Source organism: Chenopodium album, chromosome 1, assembly GCF_948465745.1.
Source record: "Chenopodium album chromosome 1, dcCheAlbu1.1, whole genome shotgun sequence".
NCBI classification, from domain to species: domain Eukaryota; kingdom Viridiplantae; phylum Streptophyta; class Magnoliopsida; order Caryophyllales; family Amaranthaceae; genus Chenopodium; species Chenopodium album.
Window position 1 is genome coordinate 10,728,627 of NC_137834.1, and position 17,663 is coordinate 10,746,289.

Here is a 17,663-nt window from a genome sequence, read left to right on the forward strand (position 1 = left end):
TAACAATTATAATCATAATCATGTTCATGTTCATGTTAATATTAAAGCATAATAATAGCAAGATCCTAGGCATGATACTAACAAGATTAATAACAAACCCTAGCATGTCACTAAGCAATCAAGATCAAATCTTTAACCCTAACATGATACTAACAATCATAAGCATTAGGAAGAAAATAGGAAGCATCATAAAAATCATATTTAATATTAAAACTACCCTAGACATGATACTAGGAATATCATAATAACAATGTAAACATGATATCTACATCATAACATCAATTAAAACCAATTAAAGTACTTACTTTGATGCTTCGTACCTCTTTCTAATAACAAAATACACGTGTTAGTAACTTCAAGGAAAATAATAAACAAAACAATTAAATTAAATAACTGAAAGAGAGATTTGGGACCAAACCCTCAGAAATTAAACCTTTCACGTCTAGGGCGAAGGCAACTTCGAATATGGCTAGGTGTTTCTAGATCTTGCGAATGCGGAATTTTGTATATGAAAAACAAGGTTTAGAAAAAGAGAAAGTTGAAGAGATGAATGAATTAGAAAAGAATAAGAATTGAAAACTGATTGTCGATTAATTAAAACTGATTGTTGATGATTGTTCGTGAGAATTGGTGAATAATGATGATAATCGGTTGTTGATTCATGAAAACGGAGTTTTTAATACGTTATTTATAGAGAAAATTAGCCAAAAAGATAAAATAAACAAAACAGAGTCTGACGCACAAAAAACTGAGTTGGCGCAAGCCCTGGCTAACTGGCGCCAGGCACCAACACTAGCGCCAGGCGCCAATGGCTAGCGCCAGGCCTGGTTCCAGGCGCCAACGCCTGGAGTCAGGCGCCAAGCCTGTTTTTAACGCGTTTTAGAAAATCAGATAAGTTTACCGTACTGGAGGATAAAATCATATAATTTCCTCAAAAATGCTATTTGATTTTAATGAAAACTCTGAAAAGTCAACAAAAGTCAATTTATCAATGCTAATTGAATTAGGAATGAAAAGAACCTTCTAGAAGAATCTAGAAGACTAAAACCATTCCTAATTGCATTAGGCCCTCCCCTAGGTCATTGGGCCGCACATAAGGCTCAAACCGGGCCCAATTTAGTAAATTGGCCATAACTTCCTCAATATTCATCGGAATTGGGCTTATAATATATCGTTAGAAAGATCTTGGCAAGCCCCATCCAACTACACTAATATTGGACCCATATCATGGACCAACCAAACTAGATTGGCTATTTTCTTAAAACAAGTTTTCAAAAACAGAGAGAAGAGAAAAGAAATTAAAACTATCCGCGACACTAGACTTTCCACACTTTCACTTCATTCGATTATGATTCGACGCGAAAGGTATTCATCACTGGGTTTGGTTTTGGGGAGACACAAATGGGTGTCTACAGAAGCCCCCACTTTGACTGAGTTTGGAGAAACGCAAGTTTCGAAAACGAAAGTCAAAGTATCGATAGGGACGGAGAATGATTCCGAACGTTCTGCAATCCTAAACCACTCTTGTAACGCTGATACCTGCAAACTAGCGTTAGTTAAACAGATAAAAGAATTAAGAAACGCGTATCTTGCACCGTCGAGCACACGTCTCTAAAAGTAACCGATTTACTGCCGTATCCTTGTTGTTTTAATGACCTCCTACAAGCTAGAGAATGCCGTCCCGCTTGAAAACCGCTACGCCTGTAATTGATTCCAATTTGGAAGATTTCTTCGCCTGAAACGATCCTCCTCCTCTATGATAATATTCCACGTCCAAGGGAATACTATCGAAGATTGCTTCTCTTAAAACAATCCTCAGTTGTTTGTGACAACTCTCCACAATCTAGGGAATGCCACCTCGCTGTTTCGATGTCCACTCGTCTCTGAACAAAGAGCTTCTTTTTATATGTTCACGCGTCTCTGACCAAAGAGCTTCTTTTTGATATGACCCCAATTTTCGCTGTGATAGTCTTCGAAAAGATCACTGCTTTTTAATCTTAATGCTGCTATGCCAGTACGTCGGCGCTTTGTTGCTAGTGAACCATTATGTCGACAATCCTCTTTTATCTAGGAATAGTTTCCAACACAACTCTTGTATGATGTATGACAATCCGATTTAGGGAAAGTTGTCAACGCCACGTAACAATCCATCCTTGGAAATGTTGCCACAATGAAGCGGCAATCCGTATCTCGGAAAATTTGCCAAAATCCAATCTTTGGGAAAAGTTGCCAATGCTTCGTAACAATCTTTCATAAGAACTTTGCTACGATCAACAATCCACATCTTGGAATATAACTCTTGAAAGCAATCCACCTTGGAAATTTGCCAAAGCTATGCGACAATCCTTTTGAGAAAATATTGCCACTATTGACGATCCGCGTCTTGGAACATTTGCAAAAAAGAGTCGACCGACAATCCACGTTGAGGAACTTTTGCCGAAATTTATGATGAGTAGAGACCTACGACAATCCTTTGGGAAATTTTTGTCATAGGGAACTGGGTGTATGACAATCTTTTAACTTTGACATTACTTGTGGTTTCATTTAGGATTTTTAACATTATTTTTGTAAAATTTTGAATTAGATATGCTAAATTATGGTTTTAACTTTGGATAAGTTTTTAACTTAGGATATAAAATTGATTTTGGTTTTTTTTAGTAGTTTATTTTGATTTTTTTTTTTAAATCCTATCTTATCCTAACGGTTGTTTATGAGTTGATAAATTCATATTTGGCTCATCTTTATTTTTTGATTATGTATTATCTTTTTCATTTTTAATTCATTGGTTTGGATTTATATTTTTTTGAAAGATTTTTTTTTTTTCTTTTATCTATTTCTAGATTTGACAATTCTATTTAATAGGATGTTGTACTCTACAAGATACTATTTGTCTTTGATGTACTCAATTTTTTTTAAAAGTTTATGCTTTTCGTTTTGGTGTTGTATGCGTCGTTTGAAGTGCGTCTATGTTAAGCATGTGTGAATATGCTTGGCACTCATAGGAGTGGTAATTGACATAATACGATTAGGGACAAGGAAAGTAGGGAGCCGCCAACAAATTTTTAAGGAACTTGTAAACCGTTCACGGATCATAAAAGGCAACCACGATAAAGGGACAACGAAAGGCAACAACGATTGACCCGTAAAGGTTACACCCCATTCATAATCCATGAGATTACTAACTCCATATGATTCGGAACCACGAAAGGAGGATCGGGGATGATGGTACGAAGTGAGTCATGGAGTCGCATTCGCCCGTATTGGCCTCTACTCGATTCTTATAGTGAAAAGTTATTCCTGTGATCTCAAAGGCATGCAAACAAAGATTCAATTTGCTCCAAACTATTATTAAGCTAAATCGGTTGAATATTAATGCAATCCAAAATATTAGTGATCACTTGATTATATAACAAGATTAAAAAGAAACCTAAACCGATTGTCCAAATTATCTTATTAGGCGTGATATTGAATTACATATTCCCTTTAAACGTGCAATATGGTGATCAATAAATATATAATAGAATTAACATTAATATTAAAAGCAATTTAACAATCAATCCAACAATATAAAATCGTTAGAAAAATAATAGAAATAAAAGGAACACGATTCACTAGTAGATTAAACTGAATGGGCAGCCACAAATGGCAAGCGGTTTTTAAAATCTGCTTCGAAAAACCCACAAAAAAAACATTAGATATCAAATGGCAAGCGGTTTGGGGTTGAACCGCTTCCAAATATTGTAATTGGAAGTGGTTTGATGTTAAACCGCTTGCCATTTAGTTAAAAAAACCCTAAAAATAATATTGAGCCTTTACCTTTATACTTAGACGTACGCCTCTCACTACTCCATTTTCTCAGATTTCTTACGCCCTCTTTCTATCTCCTCCTCTCCACTCTCATCTTCCCTTTCTCTCTCCTCTCCTTTCTCTTTCCTCTCCTCCTTCTTAGTCTCATGCATTTCTCCTCTCCCCTCACTCAACTCCTCTGCCCTTTATTTTCTCTCTCCTCTCCCCTCTCAACAACCACCGCCTACAACAACCACAGCGAGCACATCGCACATCGAGCATCACCGACTCACCGAGCAAGCATCACCGACTCACCGAGCAAGCACCATCGACCCTAAATTATAGGTTATTCATGTCAAATTCGACCCTGAAAGATATATAGTTTTCATGGTCGAATTTGACCTTAAAAACCCACATTCAAGCTAATTTCGGGGTCGGTGAATTTGGGTAGTTGTTTTGTTTGCTGGATTTTTTTTCCTTTTAATTTTGTTTATATATATATATATATATATATATATATATATATATATATATATATATATATATATATATATATATATATATATATATATATATATATATTTAATTATTTATTTATTTATTTTATTTTCGGGTATTTAGGTGGTGAATTTGGGTATTCGTGGTTAGGATGGGTGGGGATGATGGGTTTGGATTGTGGGTTAGGATGGGTGGGGATGGTGGGTTTGGGGTCTGGTTTGGGTAGGGGTGGCATAGTGGTGGTCTTTTAATTTTTTTTTTATACATTTTAATGATTGATTTAGAAAGTATAACTAAAGTAAATTAGTTATATGTGTATATGCAGGATGCAATTACATGGAAATCAAGAGTATGCTGGATTTAAGTTGCTGATATAATTAAGGGAAAGACATATTATTATTCCTTATTAATTGTAGTATTAGTTTATTTATTTTTGGATAAAAATGTAATATTATAACAACTTATTAATAAAAATATCGATGTTTATACATTTGTTTGGTGTTTCTGTGTAATTTAATTGAAGAAAACAACAAAAAAAAAAAAAAAATTATAGCCATATTGGGCAGCGGTTCTGAACCGCTTGCCATTTAAAAGGCTAATGGCAAGCCCCCAAGCGCATGCGGTTCAAAACCGCTTCCCATTATTAGGGGGTTTAAACCGCTTGCCATTTAGTATTTTCTACTAGTGATTCCTTACTTTGATTTTGCTTGCTTGCAACTATAAAACAATAAACGAGTTAGTAACTTCAAGGAATTAATAATTAAAATTAAATTAAATAGAGTTGATTTGGGGCCAAACCCTCAAACAGTTCTACCTTTCACGCCTTGGTTTAAGGACAGAACCTCGGGTAAAGTACGGACTCCTTGGATTGCTTAAGGAAGGTATTTTAGTAGAATAAGGTAGGCTAGTCTTTAGGCTAGAGCTTAGAAGAGAGAAGAGAATGTTAATTGATGCCCCGAACAACATAAATGAGGGGGTATTTATAGGGAAAATGAGCTGAAGGAAAGCACGGAACCCTAAAAAGATCATAATCATAAAAATAATGTTGCGACACGGCAAAACATTCCGTGACACGGCACACTTTAGTGTGACGCGGTGAAATCTAAAGTGACGCGGGATAGAATTGACCTACAGAGGATAAAAGCGCGTGAAGAATTTACGCGGAGAAAACACGGAACAATCTCGTGTCACAACATGGGCACCGTGATACGGGAAAATATGCTATGACGCGGCAAGATTTTCCGTGTCGCGGCACCTGTTTCCGTGACACGGTGGAATTTATTTCCATTTTTGCGTCCAGATTCACTTTTACCCTAATTACGCTCAGCATTTTTAAGTGTCGTTTCATAATTTCGGGCTATTTCAGTTTATTATTTATTAATTGGGCTAAAAATAATAAATTATATGAAATGAATAAAAAGGGTTGAGCCAAAATAAAAATTGGATTATGCTTTGACTAAACATTAGGACTGATCCGTTGACTACTTTATAAACTGAATTTGATTGAATATGAATTTTAAGCACTCCCGGGATTAAATACTCAACCCGACCAATAATGGCGGTGAAAAGTTGTTCATCATCGGGTTTGGTTTTGGGGAGACATTTTTAGGTGTCTATAGGTGTAAGTATTGTTGATTTATTTATTTATTTATTCATTTATTAATTGTAATTTTGTATATTTTGCGGGTGAAAATTTATTATTCAACAACTAAACAATTTATTGGATGGTAGCTACATTAAATTTTTGAGAGAAATTGAAATAATTTAAAAAAATTTAGCTGATTAGTTAGGTACAAATGTTTTGTATATTCCTTTGCATTCTCAATAGTGCTAAATAATACTTTAATCAAAATTAAAAGTATTAGTGTTTAATGGTGCTAAACAATGTTTTTGGATGCATAATTAAAAATATAAATTGTTCTTGGCAATCAATAAACACGCTTTTTTTGGTGTTTTTATTTAATTAAGAATTTCAAAAACTCTATCGTTTAACTTCATCAATATATAATTTAATAATTTTTATTACATGCTTTGTTACTCTAGTTTGGGAGCAAAAAATTAACAAACATTGTGGCTGAGTTTTAAGTGATAAGATTACAATACAATGAGGACTAGACTCAGAAGACTCAAAGCTAGGGCTATGAGGCATAAATGGAGGGCATATGGATTGTAGGTGGAGGGAGAATGATGGGAACAGATTATTTTATGGCAGGATTACACACTTAAAAGCAAGGTTTCGGATGATGGACAAACAAAAACAAGCCATTGCAATAGTCTAAAATATCAGGACCACGGTGGTTAAACAGCAATATACTTGCATAAGAAATACCCTTAATGCCAGATTTCTCCTTCAAAGGAGCATCATTCATGATGTGCGCATTATCATTTGAATTCATTGCTCATATGGCCAAAGAGTAGTTTTTTTAACTTTTTGAGGGAGTATGTTGTAAGATGTCCTAACTTACCCGAGCAATACATAAGAAAACCCTCGACGTAATAATATTCGGGTAAAGTGATTCAAAAAAGTGAATTTGGACATATTAGTTGTGAATCGAGATTTCTCAGTGAATTCGAAAGTTCGAGATTATTGGTAGTGGTCAGTGGAGGATTTAAATGCATCACAAAATGTATAAATAATTTTTATCAAAAATTTTAAGCGGTAAAGAAAATGGTTTTAGGAAGTGAAGAGGGTTTGGATTTCAATTGCATCATTAGGTACAGTTCATTGATATTGTTGAGATTTCTGAAATATTTGAGTTGTGTTGCTAACCCTTTTTTTTTTTTGTTGAATTAGGGAGGTGAGATTTGCACAGTTTTCTAATAAGAATAAGGTTAGATAATTACGAAGCATGGTTTGAAAATAAAGTTGTTGGCAAATATGAAATTGAATTTGAAGAAAAATGTTTTGAGGATAGCCAAGAATCTCGCTCTTGTTTATACATAAACAAGTTGAACTTTTTAGAGATATTGCGACTTGAAAATGTTTGGGATATCTTTTAAAAAATTGCTATAGGATTACGTGCGATTCATGAAAAAAATTTGACAAGGGGATCTTAAACCTGCAAATATTACTGTAGCTGGAAAAAATGAAGTCAAGATTTGGGATTTTGGGTTGAGTAAGTTTGTCAAATACATATAATTAAATTTAAAATTGTGATAACATAATTAATGTTGAAATTTAATATGTGTATATCATCTTACATCAAAGGGTTCGTATGTGTACATATTGCAGATGGTTTATATGTTGCTTCTGAATTGAATTTGTGTACATCGTTAGTTTTGCCTTGAAAAGTTCATACTCTAGCTAATGCTTATATTGCTTATTTATTCATATGTATTTCAATGTTGAATTTATTGTATGCAACGATATATTTATACGATATAAATTATTTATATAAAAAAGAACAATTACAATGAATTACAAAATAAAAATAATTTAATATGAAATTGCACTGTATTTCGTTATGTAAATAATTTTTACCTTTTTCTTTTGTATATAATTCAATTTGAAAGTCAGTATATATATTTTTTACATAATAAAATAGTTAATAAGATATATAAAATGTTGCATAAAATAAATTATTTAAAATTATAATTATATTAACAAATTACATGAGATTATATATATTGACAAATTACACCATCAATACGTGTTAACGTACAAATCTAATGATTTTTGTCATTGAAAGGGTTGATACATAAAAAAAAAAAAAAAAAAAAAATTCTCATGTATAAACCATTCGATTTCACATTAGGCGATTGGTTGAAAATGAAAATTAATCATCATTCACATTAAGACAACATTTACAATGTTTGGAGCTCTAATCTTATAATAAAAAAAAATAAACTATATATGGTTAGGATTTTAAACGAATTTTTAAGGATACAATAATAGTTGTAGAAAGTATGTTGAAAGATGTGATGCGATTTCATAATAGAGGTGAATACCATGAATTTTTTACATCATGTAGAGGTTTTTCTATTTAAGAAAAAGATTGAACAAAGAGGTGGCATTCGAACGATTATTCTTGAATGGGTATTTTGGTCTACCAAAACATTAGTTGGGGTGATAACGATGATAAAAAATCTATATAGACACATGATACGCTTAAGTGGGGTGATATTTAATATAATTCCTCATGGTAAAGAGTGGACACGTGGGTTGAAACATATAAATGATGATGAGGGATTTTCAAAATCTAGATTCTAATAGTCGATTAATCGCAAATCATCTAAGTCTTTGGTTTTAAGAGTGATGCGATAATTTTTTTAAGATATGTTGCTATTATGGATGAAAATTCACCACCATAAAAAATAAGATATAGATCAGATGATGTAAGTCATGTTTTTAACCTGTTTGAAATGATTGTAAATACAAACCTATGTAACGGACAACTAGTAGATTGTTGCTTCATCTCTAATGTAATACCCCCCGATTCACTAGCTAAAAATAAATAAGAAATAAGAAACAATAAACAACTTTTGAATAAAAATGCAGAAGCATACACCTAAATTTGAGGTATTACCGCCACACTCGACAACATGTCAAGTGTTAAGACTTACAAAAATATCAATAATTACAACCCAACGAATCTAGGTTAGCTATTTATACAACTTTATAAACTCATTATAACAAACTAATCGAAACACTTGGGCTCCTTTAGCTACGATCATCACTTGATCAACCTGTTACAACCTTGACTGCTCACCAATAAGGACAGATTCCAAAATAGATCGTTGTAGGGCCACCATGAGAAAAAGACATGGCCGCAAACACAAATAGAACAACAAACAAACACACACACGTCAACAAAAAGCTGAGTAATCACCCCACATCAGAATACAAATATTACAAAATAATCAACATTACTAGCTCAATTAAACAATGTAGTTCAAAACTACATAACATATTGTACTTTGAAAATAACTTTTGTCAAACTCAACCTCGAATAGTAATATGATCTTTTACTCAATTAAATTATGTATCTCATAAGTGTGCCGTGCTCTTTGTTCTATAGCCTTAGACATGGGTCATGATTGAGTAATAAATAAATAAATAATAACCTTGTGGAATAATTAATAAATTCATTCCACTTAAACCATTCAATCCAATCCTTTAATAATCCAAATGTGATTAACAAACCAATCTAATGAAAATATGTTTGTATCAACATTTCATACAAATATTTAATCCAATATAATTCAACATGCTTGCCTCCATAATTCCATACAAACACAATTAATTCACCAAAATATGTCTCATAAACATAAGCACATGAATTAATTCAATGTATAACCAAACAATTTCCATACAAGTGTTCCCTAAACATGAAACAAAGTTCTTTTCTTTTGATACCTAAACATGATACTACTTACAACAATGTAGACATGTACGTACCTCTTGTAAACAATCCTTTGTGCCACTTTTAATCAATTAAAAGTCTCTTAATTAGGGAATAATCACCTCCTAGAAAACAACCAATAATCACAAATTAATACTTAAACAAATTTTCAGCAATATAACTTTGATTAAAACTCCTTACAACTTCATTAAAAACATGTTTTTATGCTTAATTAAACAATATAAATCTAATAGGAACAAAAGCCCCAAATTAATTAGTCATAAGAACCCTAAAATTTTAATTTCAATAAATTAAAACCCTAAGTTTTAGAATTCATAAAATCTGAAAATTATAACAATTATAATATGAAATTATTAGTTTAAAACATCAAAAACATGATTTTGATACTAAAAATATAATCTTTATACTACAAAATCAAAACCCAAAATAATTAAATTAACATTAAGCAAAATAATTAAGCAAAATAATGAAACAAAGGAGGAAGGAGGAGAGGAAGGCCAGCCACCACTGTGGCTGGGCTGGCGGTCCGCTTAGCTGGTTGGAGCTTCGCCGACGAGCAGGGGTGCGGCGGCGCTGAAATCCGGTGAGGTGGGTGGCGGCAGCAGTGAGTACTAACTCACGTAGGAAGGAGGAAAAAAAGAAAGAAAGAAAAAGAGAAAAAATAAAAGAAAAGGAAAAGAAAAATAAACGAAATAAAATAAAGGAGAAAGAAAATTAGACTAACCTTTTTGTGTTGGGAAAATTTTGGGGATGTATGGGGTATTTATAGGAGAGAGAATTCTAGGGTATGTAGGAATATTGGGCCTCATGCAAATTATGGGCCTATTAAATAAATGAAATGGATTAGGCTTAATTTGTATTGACATAAATTGTAGAATATAGGTTCATAAAATAGTTTGTGCTAAAATCATATTCGACCCAAATTAATAAATTTGAAATTTTAGAAATTAAATTCTGGAAAAATACAAATAAATATTATAAATAAAATAAAATTTCATTTATAAAATGTTTAAAAATACGGGGGATTACAAATGTAAATTGCAATCTGAACTCAAAAGGATTCCTTGACCTGGACATCCTTTCAAGTAGCGAACCGTACAAAGTGTCGCCTCCTAATGGTCTTGTCGAGATTGTTGCATAATTTAAGACACGATATGAACCGTATAAGCCAAATCGGGGTCTAGTGAAAGACAAATAGATCAAATGGCCCCAAGATGTCGATACATTTCGAGGTCTACAATAAGAGGAGTATTTGATCTAGCGAGAGTATGATTTTCTCATAGGGGTACCTGCCAGACGTGCCCCTAGAAAACCAGACACTACAATAATATCAAGAGTATATTTCCGTTGACATAAAAATATGTCCTCTAGGCTCCGAGAAACTTCAATACCAAGAAATTAAAGTACTTCAACACACCTAAATCTTTCATATGAAAACAGTACTCAAATATGATTTGAATATTAAAATTACAGAAGAATCATTCCTCGAAATTATTAAATCATCAACATACACTAGAATACTAAGATAAATAGCCCCATGATTCATAGTAAAGAGAGAGTAATCTGAGTACGATTCCAAAAATCCGTACCTTTTTAGAGAATTGGCCAATTTAGAGAACCAACAAATAGGTGCTTGTCGTAGGCCATACAGAGACTTCCAGAGACGACAAACCAAGCCGGAATGAGAACCATGGAAGCCGAGAGGAGGTTTCACATAAAATTCCTCTTCAAGGTCACCATGAAGAAAGACATTATAAACATCCATTTTATGTAGTTCCTAATTTTTTGCCGCAACAAAACCTAAGAATGCACGAACGGTGACCATTTTAGCAACGGGAGCAAATGTTTCATTATATTCAATACCCTCAACTTGATGATTTCCAAATATAACAAGGCGAGCCTTTAATAGTTCAACTATGCCATCAAAATTATGTTTCACCGTGTCAACCGCACCCGAGATCTTTCTTCTTTAGAGGTAATTCTTCCGTTACCCAAGTCTCATTAGCTTCCAAGGCAGAGATTTCTTTTTGCATAGCCTCCCTCCAACCCTCATGTTGCATAGCCTCTTTGAATTACGATGTTTAACCGCCATATCTATAGCTGCAATAAATATACGGTGTCGCATAGAAAATTTATCACAATTCACAAAGTGTGTTAAAGGATAGGGAGTACATGAGGAGCGCAGAAGGAGTGGTGAATTAGGAGAGATAGATGGACTCGGGAGATATATAGTATGCGCAACATATTCACGATGCCAACCCAAAGGATGTCGATCATGTTGACCACGAACCAAAGCATTAGAGGATGAAGAAGAGACACCCATATATGTCACGGGGTTGCTGTCTAGAGTAGCACTAGCAGCATCACTGTTGGCAGCAGTAGTAGAGGTAGAAACAGTAGGAGTAGGGCTGGAAGGAGCAGCAGAAGTAGAGGCAGTAAGGGCAGTAGCAGCAGATTCAGTAGCAATAGAAGCAGGAGCAGTAGGTACAGCACTGGCAGCAATAGAGCTAGCAGCAGTAGCAGGAGTAGGTCAAATGGGAAGCCGACACCATAACTATCCGAAGAACTAGGCTCAAGAGAAACCTCACCAACCTCTAAAACTAGCTCCAAGTCATCCAAAAAATAATTTCAACCCCATTATTGTCATGGGACACTTCGCCATTATCCACATGAGAATTATCCGAACCACCATTAATCAAAAACAAAAATTCATTTCATAAAACTTGACATCACGTGAGACAAATATTTCACCATTTTCGAAATCATATGACTTCAAATCCTTCTTACCATGAGGATATCCCACAAACACACACTTTCTACTCCTAAGTGCAAACTTATCACCCTTAGCCCTTTGATTGCGAGCAAATCAAAGACAACCGAAAACTCGCATTTCATAAAAAGTAGGTTCTTTGCCAAACAAGACCTCATACGGTGTTTTATTGTCTAGTAAACGAGAAAGTGTACGATTAATCAAATACACCTCCCCAAGTACACATTCACCCCACAAATCAATCGACAATTGCCTTAAAACATTAGTGCACAACTCACATTTAATATATGTTGGTGTTTACGCTCAACCCTGCCTCACTCTGGACACACTTTACAAACACATCAAATCGAGTCTTAATTTTAGCAAAAAATGAGCAGAAAGAAGTATAAACCTCGGTTTTGTCATTTAACAAATATACCCAAACACCCCTAGAAAAATCATTGATAATAGTGAGAAAGTAGTGTGCACCATAAGTAGACAGAGTTCTATATGACCCCCACAGATCACAATGTATCATTTCAAAAATTCGACTAGCACAACTATCACTTATAGGGAAGCTGTCTCGAGTTAGTTTAGCTTAAGGACAATTTCACACGCCTTACATAAATATTGATTACTAGAACTACCTCGAATAGCAAGAAGTAACTTGACAATTCTTTCTAACGGATGCCCCAAACGGCGATGCCACAACTCAAATGTAGAGACCCCCGGACCCGTGACCGTACATACTTTTGGAAGACACCGGAAATAGTAGAGTCCATCTATTCGTTCACCTCCTCCAATCAGTCTCCCCGAATTTTTATTTTGTATAGCACATAAAGAATCAGTGAATCGTACATGACAATGAGTGTCATCAATCAATTTAGACACCGAAATAAAATTGCAATTTAATTTAGGAACAAATATGACGTGTCAAGAACAATTCCATTCGCCAAGAAAACACGACCCTCCTTTTTGTAGCAACTACGTGAGCACCATCGGGAAGACCAACGAGGCATGGTAGAATGGATTGTAAATCGAAGAGAGAGGACTCGTCACCCGTTACATGATGAGAGGCAATCGTATCAATAATTCAAGACAAAGAAAAATAATCAACAATCCTCATTATGGTTGGCGGACAATTGGTGGTGTGAGTAGTGTGGACTGCTGCCGTAGCATGAGCAGCGCACGAGAGTAGTGTGGGCAACAGTAGGTTGTGCGTGAGCAGCGATATTAGAAGAGGTAGAAGTGCTCCCTTGGTTGTCGTATTTGTCGAGCCACCAATCCGGGTAGCCATGGACCAAAAAAACAAGCGGCATATATAGTCGTCACCAAATCGATGGCAATGGGTACAGTACGAAGTCAGTTTATCTTGCCGCTTCGATAAAGAATTATCATATGTCAAATTGCTTTGTTAATTGTAGATAGGGGTAAAAGAACCAATGTGCCCTTCGTTCACCATTGTTGATCAAGTATTAGAGGATTAGAGAAGAGTTTTTTTTTTTTTTTTTTTTTTTTTTTTTTTTGTAGGGTTTAGAGAGAAAAAAATTTAGGGTTTAGAATGTTAGAGGCTCCAATACCATGTCAGTAATTGATTTTCCTTAGTCGTATTATTGTAATAACAAGTATATATATACAACCTAACGAGAGATTATGGCCGATAACATTGACCCAGTAGCTATACAATATTTGGCTTAACATAAAATTTATGCAAGAGAAGTGCATTACAAACCCAATCAATACAAAATGATTTGCCTAAGTATCACATGCAATCGAATTTTCGACAAATTGTGGCTCATTTGTGATGCAAATTCCTTGTATGTGTAATATAAAAGAAGAGAAGAAGAGATGTAGGGGATTAAGGGGAATACTAGTTAAATACGGAGTAACATTCAACATGTTTGAGGTACAAAAATACATCGTTAAAATACACATTAACCTTCACAAATCACAAGTTTCACAACAAATTATCATACTATAATTATTACAGAGTAATATAAAATCATTGTCTAAACAAATTTCCTATAAACAAAATTTATGCAAGAGAAGTGCATTTCAACTCAATCAATACAAAATGATTTGACTAATTATCTACTTTGACATGCTTCTAGAATTGATTCCACAATTACTTCCATCTATGATCTATTGGCTCCAAACAATTGCACAAGTACACAAATATGTAATTTCACATTTAAAAACCTTACCTCCTTTTGTGTGACTTTCAAATGAATGGTCATTAGCATGACAAGCATGAAAAAGAAAGAGAAAAAAAAAAAAAAAAAACAGCCGTCTAAAGAAAGCTACGTGCATACACATTATGACATAAATTACAAATTCATAAATAAATTCGACCTACATTATTTTATGAATGAAATTGTGACAACAACGTTTACTTAAATTTAAAAATCATATAAATATTTTCCAAAAAGTGCCATGTGGACTGTGAAAAGCTTGACAGCCAATGAGATGCTTCCATCTCCATTTTGGCTTGCTATTAGATAAGATTGACCTTCATATTTAATGCCACCGTGTCGCACATATTTGGGCCCACCCCATCCAAAATCAGATTCATTGTAGGGTATGGTGACCCAAGAATTTATTGTAAAATTTGGACTCGTAAAAGTATGGGCCCCACGAACGATTGTATTAAGGTCGGGTTGAGATTCAAGGTAGTCAATTGCCGATCTTAAGTATTCATCGCTTTTCACTCTACATACGGCTTGGTGAACCTTACGTACGGGGTACCATAGTGGTTTGTTCATGACATCGCCTGCCTTGGCTACACAAGCCGTGAAAAAAATTACATTGCCACAATAGCCTTGTGGCAACGGTGGATCCTTCATTCTTGATCGGCCGTCACTTGGTATGTAGAGTTTTACGTCTTGATCATCTGTTAGTCCGCGTGCCTTGCATGAAGTACGCCATGCATGTCCGGCTAGGACCTCAAAAGTACTTGGTCTATAGTTTAGTACTTCTTGGGACATTGCCTGTAGCCTTAGGGTACTAATTTGTTCTTTGGTGAATCTAAATAGACCTTCTACTATAGTAGTTGCCTCACCTGTAATAAAAGTACACATGCAATATTAGTTAATAACCATCTAATTTTCAAAGTCCAATTTTGAACCGGTGAATAGCCTTAGCTAAATCACATAATTGATTTATATATCCTATTACCTCCGTCCCTTATTTTTTATCCTATTACAAATACATGGTTAAACTTTTATAACTTTATCCAGGAATTTTCGTTAATTTTTAAATGATAACATATTTATGTAACATCTTGTTAAAATCATCACATTATACATTTTAGGCAAAATTGGCCTCAACACTCTAAATGGCTTGGGTGCACCCAGCACCCTGTATTTTGCGTAGTAGCCAAAACACCACAAACTAGTGACTTGGGTGCAAAGCTTGCCTTTAGTAAGTTTTTTGGCCACCATTCTTGCCGGAGCCGGTTAATTAAATTTTTAATTTTCAATTTTCGTGCCAAAAACCGTCCCGTTAAGGTTTTGTGGATCATTTTGGTTCTTAAGAGTCCAAATTAAGCTCAAAATAAGCAGAAGAATAGCGTATGTAATCGACTAAACTTGGCATAAAAACAATGACACGCAAATTGAGATATTTTTTATTAACACACAAAACGAGTCATTTTTTCGAGCTCAATTTGGTTACTTAAGAATCAAAATTACCCCCTAAACCTTAACGAGACATATCGACATGCGACTAAAAAAAATAATAACTTAATTCATCACCGGCTTCAACGAGAATAGTGGTCGGAAAGCTCACTAAAGGTACGCTTTGTACCCAAGTCATTAGTTTGTGTTGTTTTAGCTATTATACAAAGTACAGGGTATTGGTATATTTAAGTCATAATTCAGAGTGTTAAGGATAATTTTACTTATATTTTGTTAATATTAAGTTTTTTATAATTTTAAGCATATAGATATAATGGAATATTTATATTTGAAGACATGTTTTAAAAATTGTGAAAAGTAAAATGGAGCAAAAAAATAAAGGATTAAGGGAGTATCATCTAACAAGTCTCCGAATCTCCAATACGTATTCAACCTTAAATCTAAACTTCATTGGAATATGAAACAAAAATTGAATAATTCCGTACTACTGACAGGACCCTATTCTCTTCCACTCATGTTAAATGGGACCTATGTTATACTTTTTTTCCCTCCAGATTCAGAAAATAAAACAAAAAAAAAAGAGCTTAATTAGTGCAAGTAGATAACTTGTTAGCCTCACCTGAAAACACCTTAGGCGGTAAGGGTGGCAAGGGTGGCTCATACTCCAAATGTTGGAACTTAATTTGAGGCGGGTCTCGCGGCGCAAAGCAACTATACCTATCATGAAAGGGCAAAACATCAAGGTCAAGACCTTTAGTTAGCTTTGCCCAAGAGTTGATAAAATGCACATGAGAAGCCCCATCAGCTACATGGTGATGTTGCACAAACCCAAGGCTTATCCCACCACACTTAAACCGGGTGAGCTGCACCATTAGTAGAGGGAACGACGAAAGCCCACCGGCATAGCCATACGTCGGAAACACCACCTTTCGTAGCTCAGGGGACGGCTTAAAGTCACCAAAATCAGTGAGAACATGTGTTGTCTCAACTTCGATGAACGTGGCCCCTTCTGCGTTGCAATCGATCTCGATTCGACCGGTTTTGTTGTTGGTCTTTAATCGTCCTGCCATAGGGTAGAATGCCACTAGGGCTTTACTAAGAGTTTGTTTTATAAGATTAGTGTCAAAAAATGGTGTAGAGTTAGTGTTTTGAGCCTTGTTTGGTTCATAGACGAACAACACATGAGTATGTGTGTAAACTGAACGAGTAATTAAGTCTAGGCTTGAAAGCCAAAGACTTCCTTTTGGGGTTTCTTGTTCAGGGCATATAATTGTGGTTTCTTTAACTTTGGTGCTCATTTTGGCTTAAGATTAATTAGTTGGAAAAAATAAAGAAGTTGGCTAAGTGATGTTAGATGCAAGTCATGCAACTAACTTGTAAACACTAGGCAGTAATCGTTGGCTATTTATATACCTTTATTGGACTATCTATATACTTTGTAGAACTTTTCAATCTTTTTCAAGTTGTTTGCATTTATTATTATAATGCGAAATTGCGAAGAGTAATAAATAGATACAAAAATTAGAAAGTATTTATATTTTTATATGGATATATTGCTAGCATTTACATGTCAAACGGGTGGGATGGGATGTGCTTATTTTAGGGTCTGTTTTGATTTACTGAACTGAACTG

The 17,663-nt window shown here is 34.5% G+C and overlaps 1 protein-coding gene across 1 annotated transcript; it reads right to left on the bottom strand.

Annotated features, from left to right (window-relative positions):
- Positions 1–14,687: 14,687 nt before the first annotated feature.
- Positions 14,688–17,444, bottom strand: LOC145641993 (anthranilate N-benzoyltransferase protein 2-like). Its single transcript, XM_081693042.1, has 2 exons — positions 16,651–17,444; positions 14,688–15,454 (listed from the first exon to the last, which is right to left on the bottom strand). Exons 1-2 carry the CDS (start codon positions 17,327–17,329, stop codon positions 14,796–14,798), a joined length of 1,338 nt encoding a protein of 445 aa, XP_081549168.1. The 5' UTR covers positions 17,330–17,444; the 3' UTR covers positions 14,688–14,795.
- Positions 17,445–17,663: the final 219 nt, after the last annotated feature.